The sequence below is a fragment of the Echinops telfairi genome, unplaced genomic scaffold (genome assembly GCF_000313985.2).
Source record: "Echinops telfairi isolate 266 unplaced genomic scaffold, ASM31398v2 ScPeMD7_3533;HRSCAF=4204_0, whole genome shotgun sequence".
NCBI classification, from domain to species: Eukaryota; Metazoa; Chordata; class Mammalia; order Afrosoricida; family Tenrecidae; genus Echinops; species Echinops telfairi.
In genome coordinates this window covers 22,087,433-22,110,532 of record NW_022107431.1, presented here as the reverse complement: position 1 = coordinate 22,110,532, position 23,100 = coordinate 22,087,433, and the positions used below count along the sequence as shown (strand labels likewise).

General features: G+C 41.2%; 1 protein-coding gene across 1 annotated transcript in view; it reads left to right on the top strand.

The window, feature by feature from the left end:
- ADGB (androglobin) overlaps positions 1-23,100 on the top strand; it is a 194,398-nt gene that overhangs the window by 52,127 nt on the left and 119,171 nt on the right. Inside the window, exons 9-11 of the mRNA XM_045294574.1 lie at positions 7,506-7,600; positions 11,629-11,803; positions 15,420-15,510. Coding sequence (XP_045150509.1) covers positions 7,506-7,600; positions 11,629-11,803; positions 15,420-15,510 — 361 coding nt within the window. The remainder of the gene's footprint in view (positions 1-7,505; positions 7,601-11,628; positions 11,804-15,419; positions 15,511-23,100) is intronic.

Sequence of the window (23,100 nt, the reverse complement as noted above, 5' to 3'; positions counted from 1 at the left end):
TAAGCATCTGACCTCCCTCCACAGAAAACATGGAGTTAATTTCAAATAGTTGAACATGTCCTATCATTAATTTATAGTTATGTCTGTATCTGGGAAGTCTTTATGGATCATTTACTGTCTACCCGGGGCAGTTAAGATACACACTCTGATCTCATACTTTTTTTTAATCTACTCTTAGGAAATGATGATAGACTAGTCAGTGAAAGAAAGTGACATTTTCAAGTCACAATAAAAGTTATGAAGAAAGCATTGGACAATCATGCCGTAGAGAGCAACTGGTGATGGGCTAAGAGAATAGGACAACTAGGGAAATGTTTCTTAAGAAGTAGTCAGTGAATTCAGGTTGCTTAGAAAGCTGAATCCTGATTGTGTAACTTATTTAAATATCTGCAGAATTTTGAGTTTCTTAAGAGGTTTGAACCTGTAGAGAAATCTTACAATAATTACATGCTCTTAAGTAAATGATTAATAATTTCTTTCACTAATATCGATAAGTAATCTAACACAGGACCTTATGATTCATGTAAAATCTAGGCATTATTGTAGAGCGCTTTATTGCTGCTGTTAATATTGTTGTTAAAACTTAACGATTGTTGCAGCAATTATTATTGGGTTTTGTTTTAATTATCATTATCGATGAAGTAAAGATAATTAATATTGTTCTTCTAAACATTTAGAATGATGAGTGTGAAGCTCTGTGAAGTCTATTCCCAGGTTCTTTGTAACCAAAATCTTAATAGAATTACCAAGAATTTGAGCTGTAGTATCAGACACCCTTGGCAACCTATTTATCAATAGTACCTATAGCTAGAAACAAAGAATGACAAACACTTTTTAATATCTGTTTTCATTGTCTTCATCACTCACTGCCATCGAGTCAGTTCATAATGATCCTATAGTGTGGGGGGAGGTCAGATGCTCAGGCATTCCCCCCCTGAAGGCAATCAGTTGCCAGACTGCTGTCTCATCCCACCAAGGGGGTGGGCTGGCTCCCTGCTGCTGGAGACAATGGCCTACTTCTCTCTGAAGCTTGGGACCATTAGCTTGGTTCCTCTAGGCAGGGTTTGCACCCTACTGATAATGGTTCCTATGGAGACCCAGAGACCACCCCCTAGACCACCCACTCATTACTGTGTAACCTATAGTGCAGCCCCTTCCTGTGACGTATGTCTTTACCTGTAATTAGTGGGCTGGATTGCCCCCAAAAGGTATTTAGGTGTGAGTCAGCAGGACCTCTCTCTCTGACTCTGAGCTCCTTGCTGCTCACTCCCTGGTCACTCCCCTCTCCCTTGTTCCCTTTCCCTCCTTCCCTTCCCCCTCTCTCCACGTGGACCACCAAGCTGGGCTGAGGTGAGCAATGTTGCTATGTATCATGCCTGACTGTATTATTGTATTATCTCTCATGCTCTCGATGACTTTAATATGATACTTATATATCTCAACCGTACAATTGTGCATTACTGAACCCAGAAGTAGTATTAATGAATCCGAGTAGTAGCAATAGGAGTATTAGCGGTGGGGGCTGGTCCCCCACCTCCTTCAGCGTCATTATATTTTTTATTTAATACTACACTATAGGACAGGACAGAACTGTCCCTGTGGGTTTCTGATAATATAACTCTTTATGGAAGTAGAAAGCCTCATTTTTCTCCTTAGGGACTGACTGGTGGTTTTGAATTGCCGATCTTGCGGCTGTCAGCCCAATGCATAACCACTTAATGTAACTTAATGAGATATATTTTGCTAATAAGAAATTAACTTGACACTCATTCTCCATTCATTCTGGGTTGATAAATGCATATCCTGCCCTTTCATACTCATGCTTAAAAAAATCTCCCATTTCTGTACAGTATTACTACCACCAATATAATTTTCATTAATAATTAGCAAAGAGAAATAAAAATATCGACAATGTAAAATGCTGTTATAGTGAACTTAAATACACAAATGAAATCATTGATACATTTTTGGTAAGAGATAGTATCCTTATCAGGGAAAAGTCAATATGATTATTTTATATTGACATTTAGAAAAAAATCAATAATGACAAACTTTTTAATATTTATTTTCATTTTTTTAAATCTTTATCACATGGCATGTGAGTTATATTACTCAAACCAAATTCACTGCCACCGAGTCAGTTCAGATTCATAGTAACTATAGAACAGCTTTTTAATACCTAATAGAAAATATTAGCCTTGCCTATTTTTAAACTTAGTTCCTATTAATATATTTATAACTTTGTGCTGAGACTCATAACAATTTTGCTAATAGGAAATTCTTGTCTGGCCCAGTTAGGGCATGTGATGGCCACTGTTGTCTTAGCCCTTCTTTAATAGAGACTTTTGATTTTTTCAGAGAACCTAGATTACCAACTCCTAGTGGAATATTTGTTTTTTGAATTTCCCTTAGTCAGGTGGAGGTGGCTCCTTGAGCATGTCCTGGTAAAGTATCCCAAATTGGTTTTTTTCGGAAGGTTTTTTTAAGGTTTTCGTTTTTTTCCGTTGGAAAGGATTGGTTGGACTTGCCGGTTCCTTCCTTTTTTTTTCCCTTCACCTTCATCTCGCCTTGAAATTGGAGGCAACATTAGGACTAGGAGGTGTGGTAAGTGCTAGAGAGAGTCCAGTCAAAATTCCGCTACATCTATCCAATGCTATTGAGTACATAAGCCAGCGTAGCATCCACTTGTCTTCAGATTGCCCATTCTGTGTGACCAATAAATGATTACTCTTTGGGAATGTTGTTAGTTCAGTTGTTTGTTACAAGCTGGCAAGTTTCATTCTAACTGGACATCTATTATAGATGATAATTTTGTATGCATTTTAACAATTGTGTCAAAAATCATTTTCTAAACAGAGCCAATTAAAAGCAAAGATAAATTTTACTTGCAACATCATTTTCCAGAGGTATTCCAAATAAGTAAATTTTAGTCATTGAAATATTATTGTTACATTGAAAATTCAGTGACTGATGGGCGATTCTCAGAGGTACTGGCCTTCTTTGTTCCAATGAACTTGGCGATTCATTTTGTCTTCACACTGGGACTTCTCTTGACCTCCTAGCCTTTGTTCCTTCTTTCCTTTTCCCCAACCCCCCGAAGGTTTTTAGTAGTGCTGATGATCCAGGGGACATATTTCAGGACATACCATTATAAATCAGTTATTCATTGGTTTGTTCTTTCAGCAATGATTGAGGCCTGTCCATGTCCCATTTATCTTATGTTTTCATTGTTTTTTTAGTGTTACTAAGAGTTTCTTTTATTCCTATTATTCTTCATAATCTTCCATTATGGTGTTATAAAAGAAGTTCTTAGTAGTAGATTTCTAGATACATATTAAAGTTTCTTTTATATGAAGAGTTAAAGTGGCATTTCACTTGTCTTCCATTTGTACTCCATTCACTTGAACTAGCATTTCACAAGGCGTCATGGCTGACTTCTAGTGACTGTATGGAACAGAGTTGAACTGCCCCTGTGGGTTTCTGATTCTTCAGAGCTTTTTAAGGATTTATAGTCACTTATACTACAGGACTTCAAAACAGTTGAGGACAAATTCCATTAGATTTTCATTCCCCCTTTCCACAAACATTTCAATGTCCCCCTGTTTGATTTGCAGATAATGCAACCACTCATACCCAATGCACTCTATTGAAGGCTCCACTAATGCAATGTGAAAACAGTGTGGGGACCACTTCTGACCGTCTTGTTTCAGTAGGGAAGAAAAGAAGATCCATCTCCACACCAACCCAAGGCTGATAGGCACAAGGCAGAGGCCAGATATGCCTCTATCCTCCATCTTTCTTTATTCTGACACTACTTTTCCTCCCAAGGCACTCTGCTTCTATCCTGGGCTTGACCATTTGTTACAGACAATACCCACAACATGGGGGTTTATTGTGGAAGCTAACAGGTACTAGAGTCAGGATCACAAAATATTAAGGATACAGTGATTAGTCCACAGCAGCACCTCTCCTCACCCAGCAGCCTTGTCTCTCTCATTGGCCCTCAGTCTCTTAGCCATGTGGTGCCTTGGCCTCTTCCTTCACTGAGCCAGAAGCCTGGCTCCTCCGCTGCTTCATTACCTCTTAGCCTCAGTGCTGCTCCTCTGCTCTTTGTCATGGTGTCCTTGCCTCAGCTCTGGTCATTGTGTGGAATGGCCTCTGCTTAGTCCGCCACTTTAGACAAGAATTTCCGAGTGCTTTCCTGGTGGCTCTTCTACCTTGATGGTTTGGGAATTCTCCCTCTCTGCTTTGAAGATGCTTGATTCTTAACACCAGGGAAATGGCAACCCCAACCCACCCCAACTGAAGACTCTTCTTCAATTTCTTTGCATGGTACCATCTGATCATTTGAGAAAGAAGGACCACATTAAGGAATTTCACTTCACCCAATGATTATTTTTCCGCTTAAGTTTATTAACCCCCCGCCAAACTTAGAAAATGAATCATTAATGAACCATTCCCAGGTTGCTCCTCTATCCTGACCATTTAATTTTAATTTAATGTTTTTCTGTCTTTCCAATTTCATCATCTATGAATGTCTAAACATATTTCTTTCATTCTCTTTCTGGTTTTACTTTGACACAAAAGAAACTCTAGGATTAGAAGAAGCAGGAGTAAAAATTGAAAGTCTGAAATGCAAGCACATTTTTTTAGAATTAAAATTAGGCAAGAAAGAGCCTAATTCTTTTCAATAGCCAGATCAAAGAGAGACCCTCACCCTTCTTTCTGCCACTCCTTACCTTCCACAGATTTCTAAGGGATCAACTAGTTAATCCTGACCTGAAATGACCTTGAAAGGTCATTTAGCCTCTTCCTCCTAGAGCAGAAAGTTTTCTAGATAGATAACTCACTGCCAGATGGACCCAACAGAGGGTATCCCAGGTTTTATGGGAGCAGAAACCTCATCTTTCTGACTCAGAAAGACTAGTGATTTTGAACCCTGATTGTAGCTCTCAGCCTAATACTTAACCCGTAATACCACCAGGACTCTGACTTTTTAAAAAACATTTTTGATAATCACCATTTTTCTCTGCCACAATGTTCTTCCACACACTGGCAATCATCCTTCAGCTGAAGCCAGAAAGACATTTGTGTCCTTCTGTTCACTAGTGGAATGATTGAAGGGCCCTGGTGAGATTTACCAGTTAGCCAGTTAACTGGTAGATAGAGTCCCTGCTAACCAGGATCACTCTGGGTCAGAGCGGTATTTCTGGTTCCAGATATCACATTGTTTTACCTGTTGATGGTGGTAGAAATAATTATTGCTTATTATCACCGTGCAACTTTTTTGGGGGGTTCAGATTCATTTTCTATAAAAGAGGATAATTTTGTTGCAACTGTGGTCTGGAGCTACTTAGTAAAAATGTAAAACTTCCTACATGCAGTCCTTGGTTACAAAAGAGGTCAATTCCTAAGTGTGTCTTTAAGTCAGATTCGTAGGTAAGTGCATACGGCTACATACAGTTCTGATTTATACTTAATTCATACAAGCTTTTTTTTTTTTCATACAAGCTTTTTAATGGCAGCTCTTTATATGGTCTAAAAGCTGCCTGCCCAATGGATTTGCTGTGAATCATTTGTTGGATGTGTTGGTTAAATCATTTCAATTTGAGAGCAGATTTATATACAATTAAAGGGAAATTAGGAGTTGTCCTGAGATGCTCTGGTGGCATAATGGTTGTACTTCGTTGTGCTAAACACAAGGTCAGTAGTTCAAAAGCACCAATTGCTTTGTGGGAGAGTTACAGGAGAGGTTCTACGTGGCTCCATAGAGTCACTAAAAATGGGACTCAAAATTGATGGCAGTTTTTTTTTTTTTAAGTCCCTTGGAGCAGTTGCCCTTATATCCATAAATCATATTTTTTATTCCAGAGAATTAGCTGTATTTCATGAAACATGCTTTTAAGTAAAGTATTAACTCAAACTCTGCACACAAATGGACTGAAAGTTAGTTGTGAAACAGCATAAATAGACATAACACAATAACAAGCAAATATATAACAGGTAAATACCAACTGCTCATGGTAAGTCATGTGGTTAATAAGAAATCAATATGTGCTGGCATTTTCTCTGAAGAATGTATAGTTTAATATGTTATGACAAGTTCGGTATATCTCATTTGTTGATTTATCTAGAGATCCACACTCCTATCTAATTTGTACTTTAAGGCTCGAAGGTGATATTCTATAAACATGTTCTCTAATTCAGTTAAGTGTTAAATATTTGAATTTGTACAGGTGTAAAACAAAACAATGATTAACAATAAAGTGAAGAGAGCAAAAGAAATGGGCTTCTATTGATCCGACCAGAATCCTTTTAGAGCACAAGCATTCTGGTTTAAGCATAGTAATTTCAGCTATATTAAATATGCTCAATGGAAATTTTGCAAGTGAAGTTTGCAAATTTTGCATTCTGAATCCACTTATGTCTGTTTTACTTTGTCATAGAAGGAATCTTTCATTTGTTTTTTCATTTCATCTTTTAAATGACATAGACACTTTTTGACATTTAAGAAGATTCTATCTATGGAAACCAAGAAATGCTCCCATTGTAAAATCATGACCTTGGGGCATGCCCACTTATTTGTGGCCCCTTGTACATTACACTGACTGGTCACTGGAGAAGGTTCCCGTGTTAACTTTTTACAATGGGATAAAACGACAACTTTCTGTGTGGTGTGTGGTGCAAATGGCGAAGCAACCAACCACCAGCCCAAAGTTGGCAGCTTGTGCTCAGACAGGCCCCAGCTAGAATGGGAGAAATATGAGGACCAGAACTCAAAATCTTGCAAAAGGCCAGACTAAATGGTTGGATAGAGAGCAGTGGGACCTTCAAGACTGTGGCCCTTGGTCACCCAGCAGGTGTGGAACTGAACTCCTCACCTTTGGCTCAATGTTCGGTAGACCGTTCTGTAGTGGAACGGTATCACTAGGGAGGTGGCCCCACCTTCGAGTAACCAAACATTTGAGATCTCCAAAGGACAGCATCCTCCCAAGGAGGAAGTCCAGAAGGGTTCAGATAAAAGGAGCACTGGAACCAGGGAGGAAGGTGGGATACGGGTGTTACATTGGGTTGTCATGGACGACATGACCCAAGATGGTTATGAGTTGTTGAATGCCAAACTGATGATCTGCTCTGTCAACCTTCATCCAATTCTCAGTAAACAGGGTAAGGAAAAAGAGATTGGCAATTTGAATCCACCAATAGGTACCTCAACATAAAGGTCTGGGTATCTGCTTCTAAAGGATCCCAGCCTTGAACCCCTTTGAAAAAGTTCTGCTGTGCTCCTGTGGGATGGCATGGAATTAGAATCTGCTCCGATGGCAACTCACACGTAATTGTACATGCTGAGACTTAACTCTTTGATAGCTTCATTTAGAGTCATTTGTCAATCTTCCACCCACAAAGGTAAGTTTCATCGAGGGACTTGAACACTCTGGGAGGCTGGACGCCTTAACCCATTTAGACTAGAATGTTCGTGACACACTGTGTGTTTGGTTTTCCAGGTTCTTCGGCAACACTGCCCCCTCACATGGTGGTATACGCTACCTTTACGCCTCTCTATTTGTTTGAAAAGAAGATCTTTTCATTGGAGACGATGGTAAGGACCCTAGACCTGGCTGAGCCTTGTTATGTCTGATCTCCCTTGCTCTCTGAGCATGTGCCCGCGTGCTGTGAACTGTGTGGTGGCAGGGACACCCCATTTAATTAAAAGTCTATCTCCGGATTTCACTCTCCTTATCTTGATAATTAGGTACTTAACCTAAGGGACCTGACACATACATGAAATTATCTTAGATGGTGGAAATTTTAGAACAAAGCAACAATGCTGTTACTTTTCTTTGCATAGCTTCCATTCGTTATAAGCAAGCAAAAGGCAAAAGAAAGTATATATTCCATGAGAAATATTTCAGTCTTTTTCAGATTCTGATAAGTCATATATATGAAGAGCTTCAAACAAGTTCATGGGGAAATTCCATGATCTTCTAATTATGTTTTCTTCGTGAACTGTTGAAGCCTGCCTATATTTTTTTAACATAAGATGACCTAAGTGAGTTTGAAGCCAAGGCTATTTTTTCCCCCTTGAACAGGACAATCATTTTTCATTCCCTTATAAAGAGCAACAACCATTAGATTACTCTACAGTCTGCTTGGTCGAATGTCCAATCACATCTGGACTTACTGAATCCTAATGGTTTTGGAATGTTTAGACGACTAGCAGTTTATTAGTAGAATTCCCTGTGTTCTGAAGTACTATGGAGGAGTTTAACAGAACAAATGTGACAGTGATCTAATTAAATATAATTGTTCTGTTTGTCACGTAAGAACTCCACCTCACTGCTATTGAAGACTCCCACGCATAGTGACTCCATAGGACAGAGTAGAAGTGACCCTTTGGGTTTCCGTGACTGTTAAATCCTTTTCTCCTGCGAAGCAGCTGATGGTTTCAAACCACTGGCCTTGTGGTTAACAGCTCAGTGCACAGCCCACTGTGCCACCAGGGCTCCTCGTCAGGAGAAGCAAATGTTTTTTTTAAAAATCTCAGTGAAAAATCGATTGAAATGTAAATACCCCAATCCAATAGGATGATTATTGTACTCTATTGTGCCCCTAGCGTTTGTCTTCTCGATGGCTAACTGACCGGAAGGCATGTTTTGAGCATTGTTCTAAATGCCTCTCTGCCTTGACTTAACTCTAATCAAAGGAACTTTGAGGTCTTTTCGGAAAAGACCTTCAAACTTTGTTAAAAGAACTCAGCAGTCTTTTAACAACTCAGAAAATGTGGTATGAGCATAATCGTCGTATATATTTTAAATTATGGTGGCACTTTTGTGGGTTATTCAAACTCTACACCACTTGCTAATAACACACTTTGTTATTTGGGACAGCACTTTACATTTTCAAAATGCTCTAAATCCTTTTATTTTCTAATGATATACAGCTAAAAAAAAGGAAAATAGATGAAAGCTTTCAGTGTAATCAGTAGAAGAAATTGAGGTATGTAGACTAAATTTAATGAATAGTAAAATGTCTAGAAATGATTCAACATATAAAAGCTAGGTTGGGTGTGACTTCAATTTTTTATATTATTTAAATATAACTTCTGTAGAAGTGCACTTCTGAAAAACTCCATACTGCAAGAGTCTCTCAAAGAATAGCATCAATAAATTCTCCTGTAAGTTTCCATTGACTTGATTTAAAAACTTCAATCAGCTCACTGAAGCTTTTAAAATTTTACAGGGTTAGAGTTATAAGAAAAGGGCTTAGACTTTAGATCATCTTTAAATGTTGTATTTTTTTCTATTTTTTTGGTTTAAGCCCCTTTCAGGCATAATGCCAAAAGTATCCGAATGTTTCAGTAAATTACTGTAATCCACAATATCCAGAGCAGAGAAAATCAGGTGGTTTTTTTTTTAGATTCTAAATATGAAGTATTAAAGCTACTTGTATTTTTGATATTAAATCACTTTTCACTTTATTTTTAATATTTATAAGACTCCCTGCTGTTGGCCACAAGAGTGCAATGATTGACTGGTTGTTGTTAAATGCCGTCAAGTTGGGTTCAACTCATAGAGACGGTGCACAACAGAAGGAAGCACCGCCGCCTGGTCCGGCACCATCCTCACAATTATCGCTGTGTTTGAGCCCATTGTGGCAGCATTTCCTCTCATTGAAGGTCTTCCTCTTTTTCAGCAAGCCTCTCCTTTACCCAGCATGCCTCACTATCCAAGGACAGACCCCTCCTGTTGACAAACCCAACATACTCGAGACAAAGTCTTAGCACCCTTTCTTCTCCGGAGCATTCCGACTGTATTTCTTTTCAGACAGATTTGTTCTTTCTCCTGGAAGCGCATGATATAGTCATCATTATTCATAACTTCACACTTCAGAGGCATCAGTTCTTGTGCTCCCCTATGGTCAAGACAATGGAAAATGCCATGGTTTGGGTCAGGCTCACCTGAGTCTTTATCCTGACAGCTTAACTTTCTAACTATTCAAAGCGGTATGTGCAGCAGATTTGCCCATTGTGATACATTGTTTTATTTCTTTTCCACTGCTTTTCGGGGGCATTGATAGTAGATCCATGAAATGAAATCTCTGACAACTTCAATCCTTTCTTCATTTATCCTGATGCTCCTTGTTGGTTCATTTCTGGGACTTTTGCTCTCTTTCTGTTAAGGTGTAGTCCATAATGATTAACTCCTCATGATTATTCCCAGGCCTCAGGCGGAACTACACTCTCTCATTATTTGCTGTGGTTTTACACCTCAGAACAGAATAGGTTGAGAGACACAGAGACACAAGAGTAAGCCAGTTTCGAGCTGAAGCAGTCATTTAAAACAGGCTCATAGCCTTGTTCCTGATTCTAATTTCAATGATTGCATTCCAAATGGACAGTTGCAACCACTGCCATTTGCATAGAACTCAGCAATCCCAAATCACTAGGAACAAAACAGTTAGCAGCAAAATGGACTTTCATGTAGATAATGTTTCATTTTAAATGTCAACATAAGCTGTCAGAGTCAGCATTTGTCTACCAAGATATTACTTAATTTCTCATGTACTTTTAAAATGTCTTATGGCATATTGCAGCTATCATATGTAAACCTGCTTTGGACAATTACAAATCAGAATGACCTCAAGTGATCTGGAGATTTGAATCCCGGAAGCATCTACCTGGGCAGTTCTTGAATTTGAATAACTTTTGTCCCCTGCATGACTGTATGAACACTGCCATTGTACTGGGGATTCATGGGGATTTTCTGTGGAGGAACTGGGAGATAGAGCACTGATAAATTATAAATGACAATATAAGCAACCAATAATGGGCTCATTGATTTATGTTCCTTTAAAAAAAAAAAACCCCACTACTTTTCAATTGCTAATGGTTAAAAAGAAACCACAATTGCACATTGTCACATATCAAGCACTTGTGACAAAGCTTTCACATATAAAAAATAATTCTTTCTCATATCAAACCAAAACTCCCATGCTAAGATTTTTGCAATCTCATAGAACCATAAACCCGTAGAAAGGAAACGTATCAGCTAGCTCCAGTCGATCGATTGGTTTATATCCAAAGACACGGGCCTGAGAACTACTCACAGTCAGGGGTAAATACAGATAATAAGAGTGCTGATGGGACAGGGCGGTGCAGGCTGGGTTGTCGTATTTCATGTACTGAGACTGGTGAAGAACCCTGAAAGTCCCGTGGACTGCCAAAAGAACAGACGAGTCTGCCTGGGAAGAGGTACAGCCAGAATGCTTCGCAGAAGCAAGGATGGTGGGACCTCATCTCATGTACTTTGGACATGCTGCCAGGACAGACCAGACTCTGGAAAAGGACATCGTGCTTGGGAAAGCAGAGGGGCGGTGAGAAAGAGGAAGGCCCTCCACCAGATGGATTGGCACAGTGGCAGCAGCGGGTGCAAACACGTGAGGATGGCACAGGACTGACCAGTGGTGTGTTCTGTTGTACAGAAGGTCACTCTGAGGCAGAAGTGACCTGATGGCAGTGAGTTTGATTTGAGTTTGTATCTCCATGAGCTGATTTCATAGTGACCAAAGTATGGCTTTAAATGCATAAAAGCAATCACAACACGCTTAAATCGGCCTTCTCCCTTTTAGGCAGATTCTGCTGAGAAGCTCCGAGAATACGGGCTCTCGCACATCTGTAGCCACCCTGTGCTGGTGACCAGAACAAGGTCTTGTCCTCTTATAGCCCCACCCAAACCACCACCGGTACCTGCCTGGAAGCTCATCCGTCAAAAAAAGGAAACGGTGGTGACAGATGAAGCCCAAGGTAAGGCTCACTTGGTCTTTACACATGTTTTTTAGTGACCCTTTCTCTCGATGAAGGCCACCTGTTTCATCTGTGGTGGATAATGTCTATCAAAGTAAACCACCCCAGGGTACACCTGACCCCTACCCTTGATGGCATGTCCAGAAGTTGTAGCATTTGAAGACCACAGCAGCTTAGAAGCTTAGCAATGCTTTTTCAAGTCTAAATTGTAATATATTGCAAACAGCCTTTAGTAGAAAGCACAAAATGAAGCAATACTGAGCATGGATATATTGTAGAAATACCTGAATGGCCACAAATAGATAGAATTTTAAAAATAAATGCTTCTGTCCTAAGGTTATGCATGTATATATTTAGGATTAAACATCAAGATTTTTCTTTTTTTGAACCAATGAGGTTGGATGAATCCCCCAAGCGACTGCCCTGAGAAAACCTTCCAACCTTCAACCAAAATATGTGCTCGGACGTCATCTCAACTGAACCACCGTGAAGCTAATTAGTAAAACCCATCTGCCCTGAACCTTGTGTTCTTTTAACCACTGGGATCAAACTGACAAGAGCAACTTGCCAAGACTGAATCAGAAACTTGGAGGGGAGCAAGTGCAGGTTCATGCGGGACAAGCAAGTCAGAGAAGAGGGTGACAAGGGTTATTCAATTTGAAGATGGTGCGCCATGTCATTGAACTGTTCCTGTAGACACTGTGGGCATGGTACAGGTTTTGCATTGTATGTATGCTCAACAACAACAACAACAACAGGATATTTAAAAATCTAGAAACACGAGAACCCACCCAATGAATGTCTCAGGTGAACATCTTTAGAGCGCACACTTGGGCTTGTAACCTTTGTGTGATTCCATTTGCATCTAGAATCTCTATAGAAGTAGACAGAGCATCTGCCTAGAACTGGCTCCTGTGCCTAATAGTGTCACCTAGCTACATAGTAGATTGCATCTCATCTCAGCCACGACCAGACTCAATTGGGCAAGGAGTGGGATGTATGGAGAGGCTGACAGGGAGTTCCAACCTTTTCTTTTCTTCCCAAAGTGTGTCTAATCATTCACTCCTTAAGTCTTCATTCTTGCTAATTCCTCACCACCCCATGGCGCCTGCTTATATGTCTTGTTTGCAAAGAAGTACCGACTGACAACAAAATGAGCAAAACAAATCAAATTCACTGCCAGTGAATTGATTCTGATTCATTGTGACCCTACAGCGACCCAAAATGGAACTGCCCCATTTGGTTTTCCAAGACTTAAATCTTTATGGGAACAGACGACCTCCTGTTTCTCCTGTTATTTTAAATTGCTGAAGGAGTTCATCGGTGACCACTGAAATCTGAAGCAGAAGTGTGACCATGAAGGGAGGAGATTTTTAACAAGAAAAGAGAATTAAAAGATTAGAATATGGCAGAATTTGGGCATGTTTTCAACCTTTATGGCTATGGATGTGTGTATCTGATTGGACACCTCAGGGTGGCACAAAGAGTTAGGTGCTCCCATGTGAATAAAATGCCAAGGTTTGCAGACCTCTAGAGGCCTCTCCGGAGGAAAACCTGGTGAAGGGCGTAAATACCCACAGCCATGGAAGCTCCGAACCATGTGAAATTACCAAGAGTTGGAACTGACTGCAGGGTGCTAGTCATGCCTGGCCCTCACTGTGAGAAAGCATCCATTGCTATCTGTGTTACCAAACAGCTGTTATAGGACTTTCTTGTGCTTATTCCCTTGCTTTTTGCACTTTCTCCCTCTGTCTCTTTATTTTCTAATCCTGTTGATTCAGTACCGTACACCCTGTTCACCCGAGTGAGCAATCAGCATGCATAGCACCAGTTCACTGAAGGCTTCGGTGATCAGCTTATAAATATCCTTGAAGTGTTTGATCCCATGAGCCGGGCCTTGTTCCCCATGAGCGGTGAGTACGCCTTTGAAGCCGCCGTGGCTTCTGCTGCCCTGCAAACATTGTTAATCCTGTGCTGCAGGTGACAATCTCAAGGGCAACATCGCAGGCACAGCGTAAAGCTCAGTGGTAGTCAGGATCTTAAAACTGCAAGGGATTGTGCAGTCCCCAGAGCCCGGAGTCAGGAGCCTGAGACCGCAGTCACCACTGAGATTGGGGTATTTACCTGTTCTTTGCCTCCTACTTCCTACCATAATTTGCACATTTTAAAAATATAAATAACAATGGTGAGCGGTGTAATTTCCCTCCCATTTGCTTTCTGCCTACAGTGTTCCAGCCAGTTACGTTGGGTAGCAAAGATTTCTCCAGCACAGCTGTTTTATCCTTGCCAGAAAGAAGGGTGATGGAGGAAAAGTGTCTGGTGTGGGGGAGAGGAGACACCATCGGTGCTTAGTTGTTGTTTGTCTGCCTTTGTCTTGAGGCTCACCTGCCTCCTCACTTCCCCCTTATTGATGTCAGTCATTTCCCAACATCCCTTGAGTTTCTGCGCCTACAACCTGTACCCACTGCAGATCCCACAAGCCCCCCTCCATCCCTCCCTCCCTTCACCTCACTGCCCATTTTCCTTTCTTCCTGTCCTTTTGTAGTCTTTTCTGAGCCCAGAATGAGCACCCATGTCACCCTTGAAACAGGTGGAAATCCTTTCCTTGTAAATGCTATATTTCAGCAAAATGCATGGAGCCGTACTGGAAACAGTTGTTTATTCACAGTGGTAAGAAACAGGGGGATAAAAGGGAAACTATTGAACATGGGGTTTGTTCCGATTTTATTACTGGCGGTTGCTAACGATAGGCAAGTAACCTCTCCGCTGAAAACAGGCAGACGATCTAATGATTGGTGGGATTCCCTGGTGGGGTGTCACCCGGATGCTTCCCACATACTTGCATGTCTTCTGTCTATAGATGTTCGTGTGTACAGTGAAAAGTAACACGGAAGGGGGCGAGGTCCTGTGGGAGGATAGCCTAGAGGAGGCACAGAACAATCACACACAGTGGGTCACAGGCTCCCTTTCCCCCTCTGACATGCATCCTTTCCGCTGTGGCAGGGCCTTTTGCTGAAGCACTCATCCCTCGTGTCGGTCTGTACTCACCAGGCTCGTATGTGGCCTGTGGTCCTCCCCCATGGAGGAGTCAGGGTCAGACCTCTTTACAAGTGGCCACAACACATTCCTTGAGCTGCCAACTTCCTTTTCTACTCATGACCTTATTATCCCTGTTGGATTTCCCCTTTGTTCACTCTTACCTCTGTTTACTGTTTCTCACGCTTCCTTGTGCCCTGAACAGCTGCGTTGAGAAGAGAATGCAACTTCTCAGGAAGTACTTGTTCTACAAAGTCATTCTCTTAATGGCAGTAGCAGCAAAGACCAACTGATAGCTCTCAGGGGCCATTCGGATCCCTTTTCCCTGAGACTGAAGTGTCTCACCTTGTATTGTGGAAAGCAAGAGCAAGGTAGATAAAGGAAATCTCACGTGGCCCTGGAAGTCCCTCCAACATTTTTTATGTATTCTAGTCCATCTCTAGATGACGTGAGTGAAATTTGCTGGGTAAATAGCTTATCTAAACAATAAGGTATCAACTGGAAATTCTCTATATTATCTTGGAGTGTTGCTGTTTTTTTAAAAAGATGTATCTCATACTTTTTCATTGCTTTGTTTTAGAACCAGTAGTGAAGAAACCTGAACAGTTTCTTGAGATTTCAAGTCCATTTTTGAATTATAGATTGCATCCATTTACAATTCCAACAGAAACGTAAGTATATTACATTTCCCCCCCACAAATGCATGTTGTGAACAAATAAACTGCCTTTGTGTGATTGTGTGTGGATGTGCGTGTTGCCAAGAACAGCACTAGCAGCTCACTAGACTCAAGTCCGCTCTGACTCACAGAGACCCTGAGGATAAGCTAGAACTGTTGCCGTGGGTTTTCAACAGTGTAAATCTTCATGGGAGCAGAAAGCCTCGTCTTTCTCCTGTGGAGAAGCTGGTGGCTTTGAACTGCCAACTTCATGGTTAGCAACCCACTGAGAAACCCAGTCCAACATCATAGCTCTCTAAAAATAGCACTCAGCAAGAATGCTTTGAAGAATATTAATATAAGAAAGATCAAACACACATATGAGACAGACTAATGGATATTTTCCAGATCACCTACAGCTGAATATTTCATTACTTCACATTAAACAAACATTTTCTTGTTCACTTTTGGTGTGTGAGGTGCCATGTTTGACTTGAAGTCACTTTCATGAATATTCATTTATAGAGGGAGCCAGATGAATAAGTAAGTAATTAGATATGTGATAATTACCGTGCAGAGATGTATCTCAAAGTTTGTGGCTGCCCTCAAGGAATATAATTTTCAGAAATAATTGTTGTCAAATGACTCCACAGCATTTTTGGTCCCTGTGTGACTGAACAGAACTGCTGCCCCCTTCTGGTGTCTTGGACTGTGATCATTGTGAAAGTAGATCTCTAGGTCCTTCTCCCACAGAGCCATTGAATGGGTTTGAGCAGCCAGTCTTTTAGTAAGCAACCAAGCTCGTGACCACGGTTCCTTGTAGAAATGATTAGCATTCTGAATATAAGAGTCTTGGTTTCAAGGACTATGCAGGAAGTGGAATAATTGCTGTCAGTGTGGTACCGTGAGTAGAGCTCCCCTTCTGGATCCCACGACCTCTCATCTTCCTGGAGCCCGGAGCCTGCCCAGTGCCTGAGGCCCTATCTCCAGTACCTGTAGAAAGTCTTCCTCTTCTTCTAAACTCACACGTCAAGAGCTTCCTGGAGACTTTATTGGGAAGGCAATGTTGGAATGGGCTTAAGGTACTTGGATCGTCTTAACTCACCTTCCCTTTCATTCAGTTCTTACTGTCCTGCCCATAGCCAGCCCATGCTTCCCCCGTCTCTCCTGCATTCGATTTGAGATTTGTTGAAAGGCTTACGCGTAATCTCACTTATTGGGGTGCCGCTTTGTTGATCTCATGGGGCTGTTGGTTTTTCCTGCTTTGCTGAGTTTTGACATTACCTATTTTCACCTGTCTTCCAGGAATGGATCATGGTTCCAATTTGCTCATAAGAAATCTATTTTGCCAGCTCTGTGTGATTTTGATTGCATTTTTATTATTTCTTCCAAATGCTCACTGGGATTGAGAGGGAGGAGAAGGAGACATCCATGTGCAGTCTGTTATCTAACTGATGCCGGTGGTGTTTTGCTTCTGCTGTCCGCATCTCCCATGACTATGCCCTTCCTTCTCTACCTACCGAGGCCTACAATTCATCATTGTCCTTGGAGACCCCTCCACTGCCCACGCCTCAAAACCATCCAAATAAACCCAAACCATGAGTATATATAATAACTTACATGCACTTGCATTATGGTCCTGGGGAAGACTATTGAAAATGTCACCGACTGCCAAAAGAAGTACAGCTAGACTGCTCCTCAGAGACCAGGAGGGGGCACTCAAGTACTCTGGACGTGTTGTCAGGAGAGACCAGTCCCTAGAAAAGGACATCATGATTAGGGAAGTAGAGGGGCCACGGAAAGGAGGAAGACCTCCACTAGATAGATTGAGACCGTGGCTGCAATGACGGGCTGAAGCACAAGAACAATTGTGAGGGTGGTGCAGGACTGAGCACAAGGTCACCATGAGTCAGAAATGACTTGTTGGCAGCCAACCAAGGCAACAAGAACAACAACTGTGTTTCTGAAGCTCTGATGGAAAAAATAATGTTTTCTACCTACTCCAGTAATTAAAGGAGAATATTCCAAATCCCCCTCCCATGTGGCCCCCTCCCCCAAATCCATTACTGTCTCTCTCTGTCTGACATGGAGCAGCTTGGGTTATGGATTGGATCTGCTGGGTGACCCGCTAGGCAGCGGCTGTGCAATCACTCGGTAATACATGGTTGGCGAATCCCACTAGTTACCATGAAACCTTGACTCCACACTTCCCACTATGCTGAGCAGTCACTTCTCTCCTTTCTGTAGTCACCTTCCTACACTTCTCTGGTTTAGCTCTCATTCAGAGAGCAGGGGAGCCACCAGTTTTCATTTGCTGCTGCCTCCTCACAGATTATATTCACAAAGGCTTTCCACCTCTAACTAGTCTGTCAAGGTTGTTTCCTAAACGTGTGTAGTTCTTACCTTTAAAGGAGCAACCCATGAAGCTGTTTAAAAATGTGTTTCAGGTTTTTATTTCTTTGATATATGGCAGATTTTCAAATATTTGACAACAATTACATGCCCCATTATGAAGTTTATAGAAAAAGAATATTATATGAGCAATCTTTTCATTCTTGCAGACTTTTCTGTTACAAAAACAAAAGAAATTCAATTTTTTCATTAAAGTAACTACAAATCTGGCTTTCTTTCACTTGACCATAGTCCTAAGGGACATTTCACTGCACTATAATGAAATACAATCCTACCAGCATTATAGCAGCAAATAGTTTGGTCTCTTCTCCTTCTCCTTCTTGGACCGGCAAATTGAAAAGTGTCTATTAATCTTGGCAAGCAGTCTATTATTGATAACAATGAGCTAGTCGGAGAAGAAGCCGTATTTGATGAAAAAACTAAATCAATAAGAACAAGATGGAGATGACAGGGATTGATGGTATTGATATCCTTATTTTATGTATAAGGCAGAATAAAGAAGTTAAATGAGGACTTGAATTTAGGAAAATTTTATTGGACAGATCCAAACAAATTCTTGAATATATTGAAAAACCACTGATACTGCGTAAAATGTCAAATATCAATTTAAATTATGTAATCTAAATGGAAAAAGAAAGAGAAAGAAGGGGGGGGTAAAGACTTGGGAAACCTCAGAGACTGAGACGCCAGGAACACAAAAAGTTTAACAGCAGTTCTCAACCTGTGGGTGGTGACCCCTTTGGGGGTCAAATGACCCTTTTACAGGAGACACCCAATTCATAACAGTAGAAAAATTACAGTTGTGAAGTAGCAACAAAAATAATTTTATGGTTGGGGGGGGGTCACCACAACACGAGGAACTGTATTAAAGGGTCGCGACATTAGGAAGGTTGAGAACCTTCCTCGAACATATTTGTAATTGTAGACCAATAGGAGTGAGACCTTGTGCAAAACTTTTGAACATTAATGGCTAGAGATCTTCAATATTTGAAAATATAAATTTATGTATTCAAGAAGGTCAGTTAATTACATAGAGGATGAACTCAAAGAAGATACTCAGGCATAGTGCAATCAAACTTCTGAAAGTGAAAGAAAATGATGGAGAAATCTTGCAAGTAGATAGAAAAAAGCAACCCATATGTGTAGGTGAATAATGACCCAAGTGGTCGTAAATTTCTCCCTAGAAACCAGGAAGGCCACAGGCTGTAGAAAAATACATTAAAGAACAGAAAGAAAAGAACTGTCATACCAAAATGCTAACTGCTGATGTTCAGAAATCAAGTGAAAATAAAGATATACTCCTTGAAGGGGGCCATTTCACCACCAACCACACTCTGACAGTCTGCAAGAAAATGACACCTTCACCCAACAGCTAAAACAGAAGTGGGTTTCTGCTTACAACCATGTGATCTTGGAAGTAAATCCTTCCCCAGACTAACCCACAGCCCCTGTCAACATCTTCACGGTAGCCATTGAAGACACCTTGAAGGAAAGGGTTACCAACTATGCCATAACAGATTTAAAGACCTGCAAAACATGTCAAACCATCTCATTGAGGGTCTTCCTCTTTTTACTGATCCTTTACCAAGAATTTCTTTTTCCCCTCAATGGACTGGTCCCTTTTGATAAAATGTCCAAAGTGAGACAGAACCTTGCTTTTGTTGCATCTAAGGAGCATAGTAGTTGTACTTTGTTTAAGACAGATCTGTTCTGCTACAAGTCTTGGTATATTCACTATTCTTTATCAAGACCATCATTCAAATGCATCAATTATTGGGTCTTCTTTATTCTTTGCCCACCTTTCCCAGGCAGATAAGGTGATTGAAAATGCCATGGCCTGGCTCAGACATACCTCAGCACTCCAAGGGACATCATTCCTCTTTATCACTTTCAAGGGGACTTTTGCAGATGTTAAAGGAGCTTTGGTGGCACCGTGGATTGGGCTGATAACAGCAAGGTCAGCAGTGCTACCCCACCAGCCCCTCAACGGGAGAAAGATGAGACTTTCTGCTCCCATGAAAAGTACAGCCTCAAAAACGTCAAAGAACAGTTTCACTCTGATCTAGAGGGTGAATCAGCATTGACTCAATGGCAATTCCTGGGTTTTGCAGGATTGTCCAATGCAGTGCTGTTCTTGTGTTGGAAGGTGCTGTCCAGGAGTTTCAACTCATAATTGACCCTGTATGCCAAGGAATGAAACACAGCCCTTTTAAATGCAATTAAAAACAGGATGGCTTGGGTTGGGCGTGCCTTAGTCCTCAATGTAATAGCCTTGCTCCTCAGCATTTTAAAGAGGTCTTGTAAGTAAATTCACCCAAAGCAACGTGTCCTTTGACCTCTTGACTGCTGATTCCATGAGCACTGATTGTGGATCCAAGAAAGACAAAATCGTGACAACTTCAATGTTTTCCCCATTTATCATGATGCTACTTATTGATCTAGTTCTGAGGATGTTGGTCTTCATCACATTGAGTTGTGTTCTGTACTGAAGGCTGCAATTCTTCGTCTGCAGTAGCAAGTCCTCCTCACTTTCCACAAGCAAGATTGTGTCATCTGCATCCTGTAAGTTGCTGATAAGTCTTTCTCCAATCCTGATGCCATATTCTTCTTTATATAAGCCAGCTTCTCTGATGACTTGCTTAGCATAAAAATTGAAAAAGTGTGAGGAGAGAAGACAACCCTGACATGCACCTTTCCTGATTTTAAACAGTGCTGTATTCCCTTCTTCTGTTCCCATGACTGCCTCTTGAACCATGTGCCAGGTCCACATGAGCACAATCAAGTGTTCTGGAAGTTCTATTCTTCTCAAGGTCATCCATAGCTTGTTATGATCCACACAGTCACATGCCTTCACATAGTCCATAAAACACAAGTAAACATCTTTCTGGTATTGTCTGCTTTCAGCTAAGATCGATCTGACATTAGTGATTATATCCCTTGTTTTACATCCTCTTTGAATCCCACCTGAATTTGTGGCAGCAGAAATGCAGTAGGTCTTTTGATTTTTCAACTGCTCCTTCCAGGTGTGGTGGTGGTGGATTCAAGTAAAATTAAATTCCTGACAACTTCAAACTTGTCTCTGCTTATAATGTGGTTATTCAGTTGTCAGGATTTTTTTTCTTTATTGCCTTGTAATTCATACTGAACGCTGCATTCTTGGATCTTCATCTGGAAGCGCTTTAACTCCTTTGGCTTTTGGCAAACAAGGTTGTGCCAACGGGACATCACAGAATATTAAGGAGCCCTCCTCCAAACTGGATTCCCTGGTGGCCTGTTTTATAGTCCATCTGTTTTATATACAATCTGCTTGGATTGTATATTCAGAATACAGACTGAATGCTATGGTGAAAAGATCTAACTTTTGAAATACTTTTAAATAAATATTGTTGTACTTCAATTATTCCTCAATGAAGTCTTAAAACTGTAAACGTAAGAAAATGATTTAAAAATTTTTAAATGGCTTTAAAATCTCTAAACAAGAGACTCTAGAACTGAAGAATGTTATAGATTAATTTTTTTATTATTTGGAGAATTCTGTATTATTCTCTGTAATCAAATCTATGTAGATAAGACCTTACATATTTAATACAGTGATTTACACCTGCACAAATGGGAAAAAGTTGAACATGTCTGGATCAATGGCTGCTAATTTCTGTACAGTGCCAACACAACGCAGATCAATGCCCCTATTAGAGTTCCAGGTTTTTAATCATCACAGTGACCTCTGGTAAAAACACTCACAACTGAATCCCGTATAATGAGTGCCATCCATATTCTACCCTCTCCCACCACCACCACTCTCTTACTCAGACCCTTCAGGAAGAGGCACAGCACTCAGGCATCACGGTCCCATCCAGGAGTCTGGTAGGGTGGCTAGCAGAGCCATATCAAGTGAAGCACTGCACCACAGGCTACCCTACGGCTCTTCTAGCCATTGCCACGTTCATGCCTGAAAGACTGAATTCCATCTTTCACAGAGACATCTTCTACCGTTAGTCTTTACCGTCACCTTTAATACTGTTAACAACCTCTCACAATTGGATTTTATAATCACATCAGCATCTTCCCTCACTTTCTGCGACCCAGAGCCATGAGGAAAAGAAGGAACGAGTAGGGATTCTCCCTCGAACCCCTCATTCTGAGACCAGGCACAGCCACGAGAGCACATAAGCCACCACGTCATCCCGTTTTCTCTTCATGTTTTAGTGTCTATGGGTTCCAAACCACCTGTCTCTGTCAGCCCAGTGAGGCGCCCAGGTGCCAGAGTGGGCTATCACTGAAATGCTAATGGCAGAAATGTCAGAGTGAAACCCACCATCCACCCGGTGGGGCAGGGATGAAGGCATCTGCCTCTGAAGAGATTAGGGTCTGAGAAACCCGACGGGGCAGTTCTGCCCTGTCCTGTAGGGTGACCGTGAGTCAGTCTACTCCATGGACTCAAAGGCCGTGAGTTCTGAAGAGTCCATGCACCCAGGACTCTGAGGACACAGTTGTGTTCCTTGATCCGAAGAGGCTTCCATTCTAATTGCATCATTGGCCCCTGCATCCATTAGCGATGTGCAGCCCACAGAAAGTCCCCACAGTTACCACCAATATACAGAAGTCTTCTAAAGTTAGCAGGGAAAAAAAAAGTGCTGGCAGTTTTTCGAATTAATTTCACACTAAAGTTCCTCACTAAATTGTTGATTTTGCCATCCCAAATAAGTTTTTATTATATCTTAGCTAATTGAGGTTGCATGCTGAACAGAGGGTTTTTTAAAATACTTTTATGGGGCCTCTTACATCTCTTATCAAAATTCATACATTCCTCCAATGTGTCAAGCACATTTGCACATATGCCGCCGTCATCATTTTCAAAGCATTCTCTTCCCACTTGAGCCTCTATCAGCTCCCCATTTCTTCCCCCTCCCTCCCCTGCCCACCATCCCTCATGAACCCTTGATAAGTTATAGATTATTTTTTCCATATCTTACATCATCCTCCATCGCCTCTTACCCACTTTTCCGTTATTCATCCCCATGGGAGGGGGTGCTAGGTTGATCCTTGTGATTGATTCCTCCTTTCTCCCTCCACCCTCTCCTAATCCTCTTGGTAGCTCTACTCTCCTTGTTGACCCTGAGGGATTTATCTATCCTGGATTCCCTGTGTTGTGGGCTCTTCTCTGTAGCAGTCTGCATGCTCTGGTCTAATCCG